Source organism: Hesperophylax consimilis, chromosome 22, assembly GCF_061612785.1.
Source record: "Hesperophylax consimilis isolate HC1 chromosome 22, BYU_Hcon_1.0, whole genome shotgun sequence".
NCBI classification, from domain to species: Eukaryota; Metazoa; Arthropoda; class Insecta; order Trichoptera; family Limnephilidae; genus Hesperophylax; species Hesperophylax consimilis.
The window spans coordinates 15491598-15508368 of NC_142857.1; the positions used below are offsets into that span (position 1 = coordinate 15491598).

The 16771-nt window shown below is 34.3% G+C and overlaps 1 protein-coding gene across 1 annotated transcript in view; it reads right to left on the reverse strand.

Moving 5' to 3' along the window:
* LOC149412894 (small G protein signaling modulator 2-like) overlaps positions 1-16771 on the reverse strand; it is a 195544-nt gene that overhangs the window by 41423 nt on the left and 137350 nt on the right. The window contains exons 3-4 of the mRNA XM_089644864.1: positions 4299-4459; positions 220-439 (exon numbers count right to left, since the gene is read on the reverse strand). Coding sequence (XP_089500990.1) covers positions 220-439; positions 4299-4459 — 381 coding nt within the window. The remainder of the gene's footprint in view (positions 1-219; positions 440-4298; positions 4460-16771) is intronic.

The following is a 16771-nucleotide window of genomic DNA, read 5'->3' on the forward strand; positions in this document are numbered from 1 at the left end:
TATTTCGGTGAGATTGAAGTACTTAAATACTTACGTAAACGTCATATTTGACATTCGTTACTGCTAGTGCCTCGGTGTCTAAAGAGGGAACTCCTCTGCGGCTTACCAAGGCTTAAGCGGCCGATTTAGCCAGCTTAAATTTTCGCGAGGGTATGGACTGACTGATAGATAGGGTCAGGATAGTGTTACAGCAGAATTAATAAAGTGTGAGACACGTACCAGTTCCCCTGCCGGCGGGTCGGGCCAGTAGCGGTCCGGCGGGCGAGCGCGCGAGTACTCCAGCGCGCAGGGCCCCACCAGCAGAGAGGCCAGGATGGAGCCGCAGTCCGGGTCTGCCACCAGCGCCCCCCGCTCGTAGTAGCGTGGCGCGTGGCGAACCAGGTGCTCAATGATGCGCGCTAGACGCCTCTCGAACAGGGCCAGGCGGATCCATAGATATCTGCAAATACATATTATGAGATATTGATTTAAAATAATAGATGTATTATTAATTACAAACGCCCACTAAACTGCCAAAGCAGTTTGTGAGTAAATCAATTTCATAATATTAATTATAACACTACGGCACAAATATAACGAGACCACAATACAGGGAAGAGAGATAGAAGAATAACATTACAAATGACGACGATACAAAATCGTAAAATACACAAACATATAGATATAATACACATAATGCTACGTATACATACGCGAGCCGAACTGAACCTCAACTTATGGGAAAGAAACTAAGAAACCGCAAATGCACTTGCAGTTGCTTCGTTCCTTTCCCGTAATTCGTGGGTCGGTTCTCGTTTCGGTTCGCAAATGTATACTTACCATTAAACATGCTCATGAACATACACACACACACTCAAAAGCACACAACATACTCTAACACACCGATAGGCCTTATTTATACTTGGTATTAAATAATATTTGTATAAACTCTAACATTGACATTTTTTCGGATTCACTGCGCAAATTCAAACATGACATCATGTCAATAATTTAAACTGTTCAATGCGCATACATACAGACACACACACAAACACTCATACATACATTACACACACACCTATATACTACACACGTCACCTGGTAATTAAATAATAAACACACCAATTAGCAAACATGAAAAGGAAACATATCATAGGTACCAAACATGAAGTATCTTATTCCTGTATATTGTTTCATCTCTGTAAATCATGTACTGTTTGTTTCTATAATATAAAATAAAATTAAAATTAAAATCATTGGATTCTAACGTATCAACACCAATCAATGTATATCAACATAAAAATCTAGAACTATCAACCATTATTTGGCATTGTTTTAGTTCAGTGGTGCGATTCGATCCACTTATCACACGCATCGATATCATATTAAATATACGAGTAGTATGTACAAGAAAAGTGAATATTCGTTGGCCATATTTATTCGTAGTTTTTGGAATACCTTGAATTGTGTGAATGATCTACTTTTCTTTATGTTTGGAATCAGACAATAGGTTTTGGGTTTTGGCATACAATTTAATCCATTACATCCCTTGAACAGGAAATATTTGTATATATGAATTATTTCTGAATTATTATTAGTCTAAGATCCCTTAAAGAACGACCGCCACCGAGATGTTTATTTGATGAAACGTATTTTATATTTAATTTAATATGTCAATAAATATATTGCATATCGGTTGCCTAGCAAATTTTAGTCCAGGGTATGATTAATTAATAATTAAAAAAAATTTTTTTTTTAAACATTTCACCGGTTTGATTATTATACAAATTCTATACCAATCGAAAGTATGAAATCCATAGAATATGCAAACGTTAGGTTGCCTACTCTTTTCCGGTCACAACTCTCAGGTTGCCATGTATAAACAGGTAAACTTCGATACTTCGTTTGTGTGAAAGCACTATGAAACAATACATGATCCAGAGTGGAAGATACTACCAGTATCGCCCTGGTGTAAGACCACCATTCAGAATTGAAACGTTGCTCCAAATGGCTTTAGCCGTGTTTAGTGACTAGATCTGAATAGCCAGGTACTTCCCCACCTTCCTCTTTCCCTTCCCCACTTACCTTCAGCCTCACAACATCCCCCAATTGGGGATGCCATAGTCTCACTGGCTCCAGACGGGAGCAGTTGGGACTCTTGTGAGGTATTCACTATAAAAAATAAAAAAAAAGGTAAATCGAAAAAGCATTTTGCACCGGTCTGATTATTGAATAAAAATTATATGAAATTAAAGATTATTTCATTATGAACACGATGGTATAAGGTTGCCTGCTAAAAATCAGTCCCGAATTCCGGTTGTCGAATTTTGAAAACTAAAACTTTTTGAAAACATGCCGCGAATTCTCGTGTGCGACTGAGAGGTCCCAACCAACCATCTCATGCGATAGAAGAGGACAAAGCATAGCAGCTGTCCGTCCATTAAAACAAAGAGAGTGCACATGCTATTTGTCCTTGAAAATGAAAAGGATAGCGATAGACTCGTGCAAGGTACCATCTAGTCTAGAGTGCACAGAGTACCATCTAGTCTAGAGTGCACAGAGTACACGAGTTCTCGCAAGGTACCATCTAGTCTAGAGTGCACAGAGTACCATCTAGTCTAGAGTGCACAGAGTACACGAGTCTATCGCTATCTGACCGGAAAAGAGTAGGCAACCTAACGTTTGCATATTCTATGGGTTTCATACTTTCGATTGGTATAGAATTTGTATAATAATCAAACCGGTGAAATGTTTAAGAAAATTATTTTTTTTTAATTATTAATTAATCATACCCTGGACTAAAATTTGCTAGGCAACCGATATGCAATATATTTATTGACATATTAAATTAAATATAAAATACGTTTCATCAAATAAACATCTCGGTGACGGTCGTTCTTTAAAGGATCCTATACTATATATATACACAATTTAATACTGACCGCACACGAAGAAAAATGAGTGTGCAGATTTTTTTAAACCTTTTAAAATTATTGGTAATCCTGTTAAAAACGGGACTGCAGGCCGTTTCCTAATTTGTTTAGTGAATTCGTAATAATATCGAAACACGTGTTCATGCACCTGTGTTTGTCTTAAAAAATTATAATGACGAAATGCGAAAATGTTAGGAATTTTAAGAAAATGTGTTCTAACATTGTGATAATACATAGGTATTTTACAAAAAGTTTGTCAAGAAACCTAACAATTCATGCCTTAAGGGCCTGCAATGCCGTTTTTAACTGGATTACGAATAATTTTAACTGATATTCTTAATAAATTAGAAATATTTTTTACCAGTAAGTTTTCTCCGTGCAATGCGTCGCATTGAGTTTGGCATTGCATTTTCGTACCTGACAAAAGCTCTTGACTTTGCAAAAACTGGCAATCTTTTGTCCTAATAAACCAATTTCAGTGTTTATAACTTATAACATACTAGCTGACGTCTACCCGGCGTTGTTGGGGGTAATCCTTAGGAGATATACATATAGTAAAAGCCCTATGGGCGTTTAAATAAATAAATAAATTACCATCGCAGACTTTTCTGTAGGCCTGTTCAAGATATACAATTCCGTAGTACAAAACCAGCACAAAACACGATCACAAAATCAAATACATTTATCGTCATCTACTTACACGACCAAATTTGGAATTAACTCCTTACAATACATTGCACATAAGCAATATAACGCATTACCTAGTAATTTAAAACTTCCGGCAACGAACAAAAAAACATTGGCAAAAGCTATTTCCTCAGCAGTTTTATTAATGACAAACACAATCTTTCTCTGGAACTCTATAATAACATCTGCGTTTATTTATTTTAATGTATTTATGTTGTCTTGTCCTTAATCTAATGTTGTCTTTTCCGAAATGAGTTTTGTAAACTCACTGGGAATAATACATTATAACTTTGTTATCATTTTGTAATGTATTATCTAGTAATAAAAAAAATTATATTGATTTATCTCATAAGGTTTAGCGATGTAAGCTTCCGAAAATATTTTTTTACGACTTGATTACTAAACTTCGAGTTTTCTCTACTTTCTATAAATATAATTTACATATATAAACCTTACGAAAGAAATTCGCTAAAGGATTGTGAAAACCCTGTCAAAATCCGTTGCGTAGTTTGGAAGAACTAAGCACACAAACAGACAAGACACGAATAGCGACTTTATTTTATACTACTTATAGACATATCAGTTCGGAATGCTGTGATTTGTCAACATTTCAATGGAAAATTTTCATCAGCACCTTCTGGTTGATGACGACCTCCTGGGCTAGTATAAATGACCACGGAAAGTGATGATTGATCTTACCTGACAGTGGAAGATGCAGAAGGCGGCACGGAACCCATGCTGCCCTTCTTGGTGAGGGGCGGCCTGTTGGTGGAGTCCCCGCTGGAGGAGGACCTCCTGCCGGGTTCCGTGGCCTCCAGGGCCAGCACTTTCTGGCTGATGGCGGCCGCCTCTTCGCAGTGCTGAAACAATCATCAAACACGTTTCTTTAGATATCGAGAGTTTATTTCAAAATGTGTTTCATGTGTGGAAGAGAGACGGGAGGTAAGCCGACGCGGACGGTATATCAATAGTTTTAACTAGAAAACACTGTTTTGTGTGCAGTTAAAAACCAAAATAAAGTGTATGAAATAAGTAAAATATTTGGGACTTCTATTTATTATTAGGTATTGCTTGATGCGAGATATGAAGCCACTTGCGACGCCAACGGTGCCGTCGGACGAAACTATTGACGATTGGCCGTATTTATTTTTGATTGAAAGATCCGATTTCGTCTGTTTGATTTTAAGGAGTTAACAAGTTTATCACAGTACTCAATTCAAGTATTTACTGAACTTTGGTCTGTACTGTTTTCAGGCATATGTCCCACATTGTAATCTATCAGTAATCGTGTTCAAGAACCTTAATTGGATAAGAAAATATACGAGTATGTATTTGTAAACATTATGTAATAAAATATCATTTATGAATATTTGCAGCTTACGAACAAAGTTAGTTTGTTTAAAGCCATATAGATGTTTAATTGAAAGTGTCATTTGAATTTATTTAACATTTTTTTTGCAGGACACCAACAAAACTACAAAACCTTTTGTCAGCATAAACTTCTATGGGCCGATATTTCAGTTGCTTTTTAAGCACGGTTGACTGTTGATTTGTAACTGATTACTGGCCCCATTATCAACCCGCTCGTTCGAGAAAAGCAATAGTTTAAAATATAAACCAAAAACCTAGTGATACTAAAATGACTGATATACCGGCCCTATGTATTAATTCATTATCAACACACTCGTTCGAGAAAAGCAACAATTTAAAATATTAACGGGTTGCTTATGATACATCAAAATACGTACCGACATTACAAAATAATGTTTGCACTTGCTAATAAAAACAATACAGGAAAACTAAATAAGCAGCGCAGTGGGAGGGATATATCATTCGTTCGTCACTTCTGGACACACTGATCCCTAGATTCCTACCCACCCCTCATACCTTTTTCCTTCTCAGATCTTAATCTCCTTAAAAAGATCCTCCACACAGCATCATCAAAGATGACATAGGCCCCGAGGGAAATTATTGTGGGGATAATGTAACGAATAAAGGCATTCATTTCGTTTATATGTTCTTTACAAAACAATCGTTAGAGTAAACCAATCGCTTAACAACAAACGTTTATTTTGAATTAAAATCCTCATTGTAAGATTGTACACGGTTTGTTTTCCTTTGAAGGTTGTTGAAAGAAATCATTTTAATCCTCCTTTAAGAATTATGCCAGCTTATGAAACAAAAGCGATCCGGCCTCTGATTCTGGAACATTTTTATTCAGAAAAAGTTTGCTAGCGAGAATATTAAAACAACTCTCGGTAACAACTACTTGTGTTTCTTTTAGGTACTTTATTTGTTGAAGCTTTTTTTTAGAATTGTGTACAAAATGAATGGGGAAAAACTTAGTTATTTTAACACAAAAGTAAAAATTTGTAGAAATAGAAGGTGTTTCAAAAAGGGGGGCTTTTATTATAAAACAATCAGTTAAATATAGGACGAGCTCGTGGCGTAATGGTGAAAGCTTTGACTCTAGATCTATAAGAGACCGCATGTGAAAACACAGCGTAGCTAACCCTTTGGGTTCCGTTTTCCGATATATCGGCATGACACTTTATAATATCCCTGTTGAGTCAAAACCTTCTAGATCAGAGGAAATCTAGGAGGTTTTGGTTGAGTGCGGCGCTGCCGATATGCTATAGGATGGGCAATAGAAAACTTATCACAAACTGCTCATTCGACGTTGGAAATATTTAAATAACTTTTTTTTAAATTAATAAATAATCAAAAGACAAAAATTGTAGACATTTTTCCGTGCATTATTGACATGCCTTATGAAACTATGAACAAAACGATTCACATCTAAATGGTTAACAAAAATCTTCTATTTCACACAAACACATAACGAACGAAATGAATAATAGTGTATTTGCACTTTGTTCTTGAGTTTAAAATACTTCTACTAGCGCTAGTGGGAGACCTCGATTCAGATGGTTTGTTTTGTAGCTAGCATAAATATCCAGGGACACTCAATTTTCCCATTCCCACCATAAAATTATAACATTAATTATTTCCCGTCGGCAACCAGTATTCCTTTTCATCTTCTTTGAAGATATATATTTTTTTAAATCGTAAAAATATGCTACAGATTATTATTATGTAACCATCGAGTAAGCGAATACTAATACGAATATTTAATAAATTCCTCGTTCCCAAACAGCATAAAATACGCATATCCGACCCTTGAGCACAAAACTTGCCATCATTTCCTGTTATAGGATAAGGAATAAAAATCTCCCATGTAAAAATGATTCAATTTACTTTCATGTAAGTTTCCTGCTAAGAGTTTAATATAATATTTTCCTCTATTATATGTTTGTAGCTTTAGCCTTTAGGCATCATATTTCACAACAAATATTCACTGAGGAAACTTATTGATATGAAATATTGTTAATTTATTAAAAATCTAGTCAAATTGTGTTTTCCTGTTAAAAAGGAGACCAGAGGAGTATAAAGAATGATTTCACAAAATTCATTCAATTTCAACAAACTCAAAAATCAGTAAAGCACGGGTATTTTATGAGGAAGTCGGAACACGGGTTCTTCAAAATAATAATATTTTCGCATCTCGTCCATTATATTTCATTTTATTTAAAAAAGAAAGACAATCATTCCCGAGTTACGAATAACCTGACAATATTTGAAAATCTCCTATTACCACAACAGTAAGCGGAAAATGTTGCTTGTATTGTGATGGAGGACTTAGCCAGCCAAGGAATGGAACACACTACGCCTGGGTGAGACCCAAACGCGATGCCAACTCAGCTACTGATAGAATTCGGGCAAGGCTACCTGCGTTGAACATATGAATATACGAACAGATATATTCTGAATGACTAATATTTTATGAGGAAATGGTCATGCAGTCACATTTTCAACAGTATCTTGCTAAAAAGGCTGTACTCATTTTTCTCCGTGTACCTCTGACATGAAATAATAGTATACGCTTGAAAACGTTAGCAAGTCTCAAAGTGAATACCACAAAGGATATAAATAATATAATAATAAAAATAAATTATAGTTTTATTTTACTTATTTTTTTGTTTTACCATTTTTCTTATACACGCCATTTCCTCGCAAGGTTGGTTTATCCCCATCTACAGGGTGTCAATGACGTACCTGATTTACAATAACCAATGATTTTGAGGGTTTTTTATTTTTCCTTTATATATTCAATTATGTTATTATTCGATTTACAACACTAACCAGTTTATTTGTAAATTGAATAATAATATTACAATATATAAAAGAAAAACCAAAAATTAAAGTGGAGATCTACAAATTCAAATTGACAACAATATACAAAAAATTTTGAGGTTATTTGGAATACAAAATTCCGGTGATTTTATTTCAACCAAAACATAAAAAAATCAGTAGGTATTGGACAGTCAAGGGTGCGGGGTTAGGCGTCATCGGCAGAGTGACCAGTGACGACATGTGCAAGAATTATTGGGATTAATTAGGAGAATAAATTTTCACTTTCACTTTTTTACTAATTTTTAATCACTGGTTAAAGTAAGTTAGGCTGGACTCTTAATACCTTTTATATTCGTACTTTTACTTCTTTTATTATTTTTTAATAATTTTAAAAGGAAAGACAAACATTCTCAGATTACGAGTAACCCGACAATACTTGTGTTACTCGTAACCCAAAAAAGCTTGTGTTGTAATGAAGGACTTAGCATGCCATGCAATTGAACACGCCGCACAGTGGACGGAATGAAGAAAAAACACGAATTAATTGTTTGATGGCTAAATATTAGTGCAATATTTTTTTTAATCTTATTAATGAATTATAACTATTTTTAAGTAAAAATATTAATTTATTATTATAAATGGCTTTTTCTCCATTTCGTCATTAATTGTAGTGAAAAATTCTTAATGTTTTTGTAAAATGTAGGACTCAAAATGTTAGAACCTGCCGCTATGTGGTATTTTTGTGTTCCGTAATTAATTAAAAACTATTTTAATTTCTCAGAAGTGGCATTTAATATACCCCGTTTTTTTAATGCCTCGAATAATTCTCTCTGGAGAATGCATATAGGCCTTCCTGAAAATAACAAAATTGTTCAAGGAAGGACAAAAGATGATCACAATTTATATATGACATTAAAGGTGAGACTTCAGTCTACAATACTTATATATTCATAAATGGGAACAAACGATGTTTTGTTTCTAAATGCTAATTGAAATATGCATTTTAACAGCAAAAAAATTCAAAAATAGTGTAAAATTAGATGTTAGTTCAAATCTCACACACATGATATATTGATATATAATTTTGTAAATTAAATTAAGAATACCTTGAGGAATGTCAGCCATAAGAAACTTTTGTAAATATATCCAAAAGTCACTTATTACACAACCGTCTCTGCTCACGCGTAGGAATGAACTGAAAAACGCGATGCCGAACTTCAACTTACGACACACTTTGCAGCGTTGCCAAACTTCCATCAAGCCCTATTGACATATTTAAATTAACACATAAAATGCAGAAACTATTGTACTACACTAAAAAAAATATAAATATTAAAAAAATTAACGTATGCAAAAACCACTTAATTCGCGTTTTTTTTTCCATTCCGTCCAAAGTGCGACGTGTCTTCCTGGGAATCCCGACTTCTACTTCCATCTACGTGTGCGTTATAAAACCCACTTTACATCCATTCTATCCGTTGATATAGGTATTTTTTATTGATAACTACTGGTTTCACTAAATTAAAACCACCTAAATATATTTTTTTTTAATCTGCAAGCAATTTTATGTCGATAACACATTATTCTGTCGGACAAAACCCTAAACATTGATAATATTATTCATTCGGTTATTTTCTAAAAGTTTCCTCGATTTGTCAGTTGCTTAGAGCAGCCGCTCAGTTGGAGCACGAATTGGCAATGCGTCGTTCATGAGCGAGCCACACAATTGAGCTAGCTCTTTTTGTTGAGCCGTATTCGTACGGCTCACGGTAAACCATACAACAGCTCAATTGAACGGTCAATCTTTTTATCAGGGGATATTTTAGAAAAATAACGCCATTAGAATTAACCAACTATTAATTGGTATTACATACTCCGAGACATGAATGGCCTCTGACAGTCTAACATCTGGACTTGGACATAATATGTACCTACACCTACTAACTACCTAATATCTCATTTTTTCGTGAAACGACGCGGCGTACCGATACCAAGAGTCGTACTATCATTTACACGCTGGGAGCTGGGAGCCGTGTCGGGGAAGCCGTACCGGGCGAGTATTATTGGGCGAGCACAGAATTCTCATTGCTCATACAATCTGAGCCCACCGCTCCCGTCCAACTGAGCCGTCGTTTAATTGAGTCAACCCTTTGAGCCGTACGAAAATATTGAGCTGGTACCGTGGCTATCGCTAGTTCGAATGTATTCTCGTGTGATTTTAAAATTATATATAAGATGAATATATGTAATTAGTGACCTGTTGAATTAACATCTGTCGTACGTTTACAATGTTAATTGTACACCACAAACAGCCTCGTTTACTAACTTTTAAAAGTATGGTAATCTCTTTAGTTTGCAAAATAAATCTGTTCCATTTTTCATTAAATGAAAGCATAAAAAGCTTTGCGTAAATTAAAACGGCACAGAACAAAAAATTTTGTGATATTTTAAAAATATGCTTCGCTGTAAATAATTCTTTCGGGCTTATAATTAAATTGAAATAACTGAGCATGGAAATAGGTAGCACTAGAGAAACTCCAAAAATATACACATTAAAACAGTAAAGAAATTAGTATGAGGTTGAAAGATGTCTTATCTCTTCTTTTTGAGCACTTTGAATTATAAAGAGATGTCAAATTTTGACTTGACTTCACTCAGGATGACGTTTGTAATTTAACTTAAACGAGCAAGATTTACTTAGATGAAAACGACGTTTGGCTGGTTTTAGTTTGTCATTTTAATACCCTCGTAATATTAATGATATTAAGTAATACAAAGATATTAATTAATTTAATTTAATTAATTTCCACTGTAATTTTTTGTCTTTGATCTTCTAAGCACCTCCCCTTTCCACCTCTCACCCCTCCCCACAACCCCCCCCCCCCACACTACTTCTTTTTCTACCCACACCTGTCTCTATATACTTGACAATTTAGTTTTTAGTACATTAATTGTACTGATGAAGAGAACATCGTTCTCGAAACATGTTTACTTTATATAAAAAATAAAGATTATCGTGGTAAAAACAAAGTGTTTTAATTATTTTATTAATAAAATGGTGCCACAAAGTGAATTTGCAAAATTTGAAGAAGTAACAATAATCACTTTACTTTTATTTTTTAATTTGCTAATGGAATTATAGACAGCCCTGATTTGATGAGCCTAATCACACACACCAACTAGAAAACTACTCATCAACATCAGGACTGAATCATTTAGAGTTCCATGATAAATCAACACAATGACAAAACTAACCTATAAACCTAACCTAGGCAACCTATTTAACCTAGTTTTTGTTTCATCACTTTATATTGCTTTTTAAAAGTGTGTTGAATTTTAATTGTGATAAGTTTTTCGGTCACCATCAGTTGGCAATACTTTCGCAAAAAATAATAGATGTGTTCAACTGCACGGAATATAGTTACATGAAGGCTATAATAACACACCTCAATAATAATAATAATTATGGTTAGCATAATACTATTCTTCTGGATATGTTCTATATAATTTTAATAGCAAATTTTACTAACTATGACTACTAACTAAAACTAACAAACTAACAATAGCTCGATTTCCGCAGGGGTTGACAGAGCGGACGGACCGCCAAACAACTAGGTATTGGAAATCACTTTTTGCCTCGTTCACATTCATACATACTCTTCTATTATTCTGACTCTTGACATGGTCCGACTCAAGTATCTGTTTCACTTGATCTTACCATGTCTTCTTCGAGCGACCCCGACTTTATCACATTTTCGTAATATTTTCTCCTTACACTCCTTTCCTCTTTCATTCGCTACATATGCCCAAACCATCTAAGCGTCTCTTTCATATTCTTACTCATTACGCTTACATCAGCCTTGCAACACATACACCTTCCTCAGACGATCATACGTGGTTTTACCACACTTACGCCTCAGGGATCTTACTCCACTAAACTATTATGTATATCACATGTTTGTAAAATCCCGTATGGGCGTATAATATAAATAAAGAAACAAAAAAATCATAATCGTTGAAATTAATATTAACAACTCGTAAACGAAAAATGTGAAACGGAAAAATCAGAAAGAGATTCGGTCGAATCCAGGGATTGAACTCAAGACCTCAGCCTTGTCGAGAATTTTCTCCACCCCTTAGCTTTTTCGACCCTATCTTTCTCGACCCCTGAGCTTTTTCGACTCTATCCCCATTCGGTCATATTTACCTGTATTACACTTTCGACTATGAAAAACCAACATTCTCTTCATTTTCTTAACGCAAATTTTTAGACTGCTCCGGGGTTCAACTCATGCGACCGAATTTTTGTCTGATTTTTCTGTATCACGCTTTTCCTTTGAGAGTTGATAATATTATCGTGAATGATTAAATATTACAATTTAACATTGTACTCGATAAGATATTCCAACATAAACGTATGAAAAAAACATCTTAATTTCTGTAACGAACTGTTGGTGAAAACAGGGAAAAGGGTTCTTTGAGGATTTTCCATCATTTTTAAATTGATTTATCACGAAAAATTTGCTAGAAACGGGCAACATAGAATGTGGAATGATTTGTCAGCTTCTATGTTTCCTCCCTGCTACAACAAGACTCAGATTCTTTTCATTTAAAAAAAAAAAACTCAATACAGCATTCCCATAGACGGTCAGGGGAATAACCCCGCCGGGATCTCCTTTGTGGATATAACATTTTTAACAATTTACTTTTCAAACACATCTAGGTTTTTGGTGGAAGCTTTTATCAAAGTTCGTGTATTCTGCCATAAAATATATCTTGCCACGCAAAACACTCCTTTCCTAAGTTAAATCACAATACAGCATGGGGATGCGGATAGGCCGTCAAGAGAAAAAAAACCCTCGGGGTTTACTGTGAGGGTTTAACATAAAAAATAAATTTACAGATCAAATGCATTAAGGTTTTTGGTGGTAGCGTTTATTAAAGTTCATGTATTCTGCCATAAAACATATCTGGCCAAACAAAACACCACTGAATTCGAATTCATTTGAAAGGTCCCGAACGCACAGTAATGGCTTCATAAGCAAAACTATATAAAATACATCGCATAATAAACTCCTCTCGCCTGAAGCGAATCATTTAATAAATGAGAGTCGTTGTGCGGAGTCTATGAATAGATTTTTTCCATTTCCTTTGGCTGGAAAGGAAATTCAGAATAAATGAGCATCGTTATATCGAGTCCTATGGAGACACCGCTGACATTTCCTGCGACCTCGCTCGATCCAAGTCGCAGGAAACTAATGAGAAAATCTAGGAACTTCACTGTTTAAAGAAAGGGAACAAAAACGCTTCGTTAAATGAGAAATATCTTCGCAGTTTGAAACAATTTTAATGATCGTTATCTTTTTGCGAGGGAGGCAGTATAAAGAAAAGTAATTTGCAAGTTGCAATTAAAAACATAAATCTGCACTTTTATCGTCAAAAAGGCCTTTACGTGTATATTTTCTATTTAAGCAAAACTTGGAGTTGGAAATAACGGTAAAGGGTGTTCAGGGGAAACGGAACAACTTACAGAAAACCAGTAGGAAATGGGGCTCCCTGTATCTTAAATTTAAATTATTTTGATAATGCTATAATTCATCATCAAAATACTTATTGATTTTCAAATAATACTTTGGTTAATTTTTACGGCTCCATTTTAATAAATACTATTTCAAAGGTGTGCAAATCTTTCCAAATAATATATTTTCTCTTTCCCCCACACTCCTCACTTATAAGTTTTATTACAATTTTATTACACTTATTACAATTTTGAATTCGAATTTAAACATCATTATTAAACCCCCTTACCTATAAACGCGGTATAAATATTACGCGGCGCACAAGGTTAAAATAGTGAAAGCTTTATATACTACCATGGCGTTTGTTTGGTTAAAACGGTTTTAAACCAGGATCGATTCCAGCTTCACCAAACCAACGTTAAACGGGCTTGTAAGAATCTAATTAGTAATACTGTAATAATGAAGTATGTAGATTCTCTCACTGACGCCCAAGTGAAATACCACCTTTCGGATTCGTAATGTTTCTTGTAACGGCTTTAGCTATAATTTGTCACCAGATCTTAACTTCTTTACTCTGATAGTTTACTTTTTTTTCAACTTCTGGAACATTCCCCCGGATTCATGATGCTATATAAACCAGGGTTGTGAATATTTTGGATTCAGATCCAATTACTGCATCTGTTATCAAAGGGTACTAAGGGTATTTTACACAGCTCAATAAAATTTACATTATATATTCACTTAATATATTTTTAGTTGGCTTCGTCGGATTTTAAATTCACACCCTTTGTGCCAGAGTCAAAGATTTTACAGCTCTGCCACGATTTTTGATTATCTCTTTATTATTTTAACTCTTTGTACTCCATTGTCGCCGCCACGGCGACATAAAACCATTCTAACTCCGATGGCGCCGCAGCGGCGACATATACAAATGGGTATACATTTTATTGTTTAAAAAATAAAAGGTCTCTTTACAGGTATACACATGATTCTATTCAGTTGTAAAAAGTACCCACTCATGATTGGTTGTGCTTTTTGCTCTGTTTTTCATACAAAAAATAACTACCCTTTCATTTTATTTGAATATTTTTTACTGGACAATAAATATTCTCACTCCATCAGAGATCAGGTTCAATGGAAAACTCCATATTTTAAGAAAATTTCCCAAGCGGGACTGTGTGGTCTGCTCATAAAGGGCAGTAAAGGGTGGCAGATGGGAAACCAGTGAGTATTATGACACGTGTCCTAGCAAGCCACATATGAATTTGGGCGATTGCTTTCTAAAATACCACACGTTAAAAAAATATAATGTATAAAATATGAAATGTTTTATTTTATTAACAATCTTATATGATAATAAATCTATATTTCTTAACATAGCTATATCATTTTATTAACTTCCTTAACAAAAAACATTTTTTCCTAATTTTCTAAAAATGCCGTAATTTTTCCTCTCATTTTTACATTACACTCAATGGAGTAGCTGGTATACCGTATAAAAATAATTTGGAGTACAAAGGGTCAGTATAAAAACCGCACATCGATTAGCTATAAACATCGTCATTTTATGACAACTTAAGCTACGAGCACATAGTAAAGTTAGCGATTTAGTATTGCTTGCTTAGCTATTAAATCTTCATACTTTTTTACTCGATCAATTTGAGCTTATTGCTGTACCCGAAGGTTTATCTCGTGTTTTCTATAAAAAAGTAGGTACCTATTTAAAATTATTTAATATCGTTTTTCGTGATTGCATAATTTTGGAAAAACTCTATCAATCCAATAATCATTATTTTACTATCGTCTTTACTATCAAACTTCGTTTGATTTGATTATCATTTCGATATTCCTAACTTTTGTGGAAACGTGGAATTAAGTCACACGTTATTAGATCATGATAATTACTTTTACAGCTGTCCATAATTTGATCTCAGCGGAATAGAATTAAAAATAATTATCTCTAATTAATTAACATCACTATTTAAAAAAATGTCAACATGTTTCAAAACCAATGATTTCTTCGTCGAGATACAAGTAATTTTTAAAGTGGTTTTCTAAGAGCAAAACGAAGAAAACCAATTTAAAAATTATAAGTACGTTAGTGTTAATCAGAGGGTTGGTTGGCTGGCAACACGGTATCACATCCTCATACATAAGCTCATATTTCACCACAACCTCAAATAACACATCTGCCCTGATGATGGACACTGCAATGCTATCCGAAACGTTGGCTAAAGAAGGAGTTAGCGCAACACGGCATTACACCCCAAAAACAAATAACAAAAATACTTTTGGCCGTGAAAATCTTAAATCATACAAGTAACCTTGTTTCACTCTATTACTTCATCTAAGCAACTGAACGAAATAAATATGCATTTTATATAAAAAATATTAATTATTCATAAATAGTTTTGATACCTACTTGGTCGCTTGTCTTATAGGATAAATAGATCCGATAAAGTGGTTACAATTTTGAAAAAAGGGTGTCCAGCGATTCTATAAAATTACGTAAATAAATAAAGAAAATTAGTAGAAATTTTACCTGTAAAAATACCCCTCCCTACCACCGCATCGTACTAAGTATTAGGTCATTAGTATTCTGAGTGGATCGCCAAAAATCTGAACAAAGAGAAAACTTGAGTATGTCTCATAAAGCTTCCCTAATTATCTAATAAGCATACATACTTATAAAGATCATTATGATAAAGGTTCAAACGACGAACGGGTAAACAAAAACATCGATTAGATAACGACAAAGCATGTGACACAGCTCGAAAAGCACAGTGACAGATGCTTTAATGATTGTGATTATGTTCAAGGAACCATTTTCATTTTTGACGATTTAGTACCGTACCCTACCAATATACATTTAGAGCTATCTTATATTACAAAAACAATTATCTGAAAATCTATTTCAGAATAATAAAAATTCAATTGAAGAAAAGGTAGGAAATATTCCGATAATAATAATAGTATGTTCGTTATATTAGATTGGATAGCATTTCAGTATCAATTTCAGTTTTCCGTATAAAGGCCATATCATCGCGAAAACCATTATATAAAGTTTCAGCTATCTTCAGGTTTTATTTTCTGGCGGTTTAGTTCCCGATCAATCAAACTCGATCATAAAATGGTATCGATTCTGTCGTTAAGGTCGCTTCTCATTTAGTCGTAGATAAATAATAGATTTAAAGGGATGCAGATCAACGATGACTGGTATGTAGCATAAAAGTTGATAACTAACTATAAAATCTCATATATCAGTCTTGGTACATACTTATTGCTTGATCCGTATTACTAATATAATAACTCGCAATACGGCACTCGTAGGAACTCATAACAAACCCATTTTCCCCTGATCTCTTTTGTAAAGATTTTGTTAGAACGACAAACATTCCCGGGTTACGAATAACCTGACTATATTTTTATATCTCCTACTAGCATCACAGTAAGCGGAAA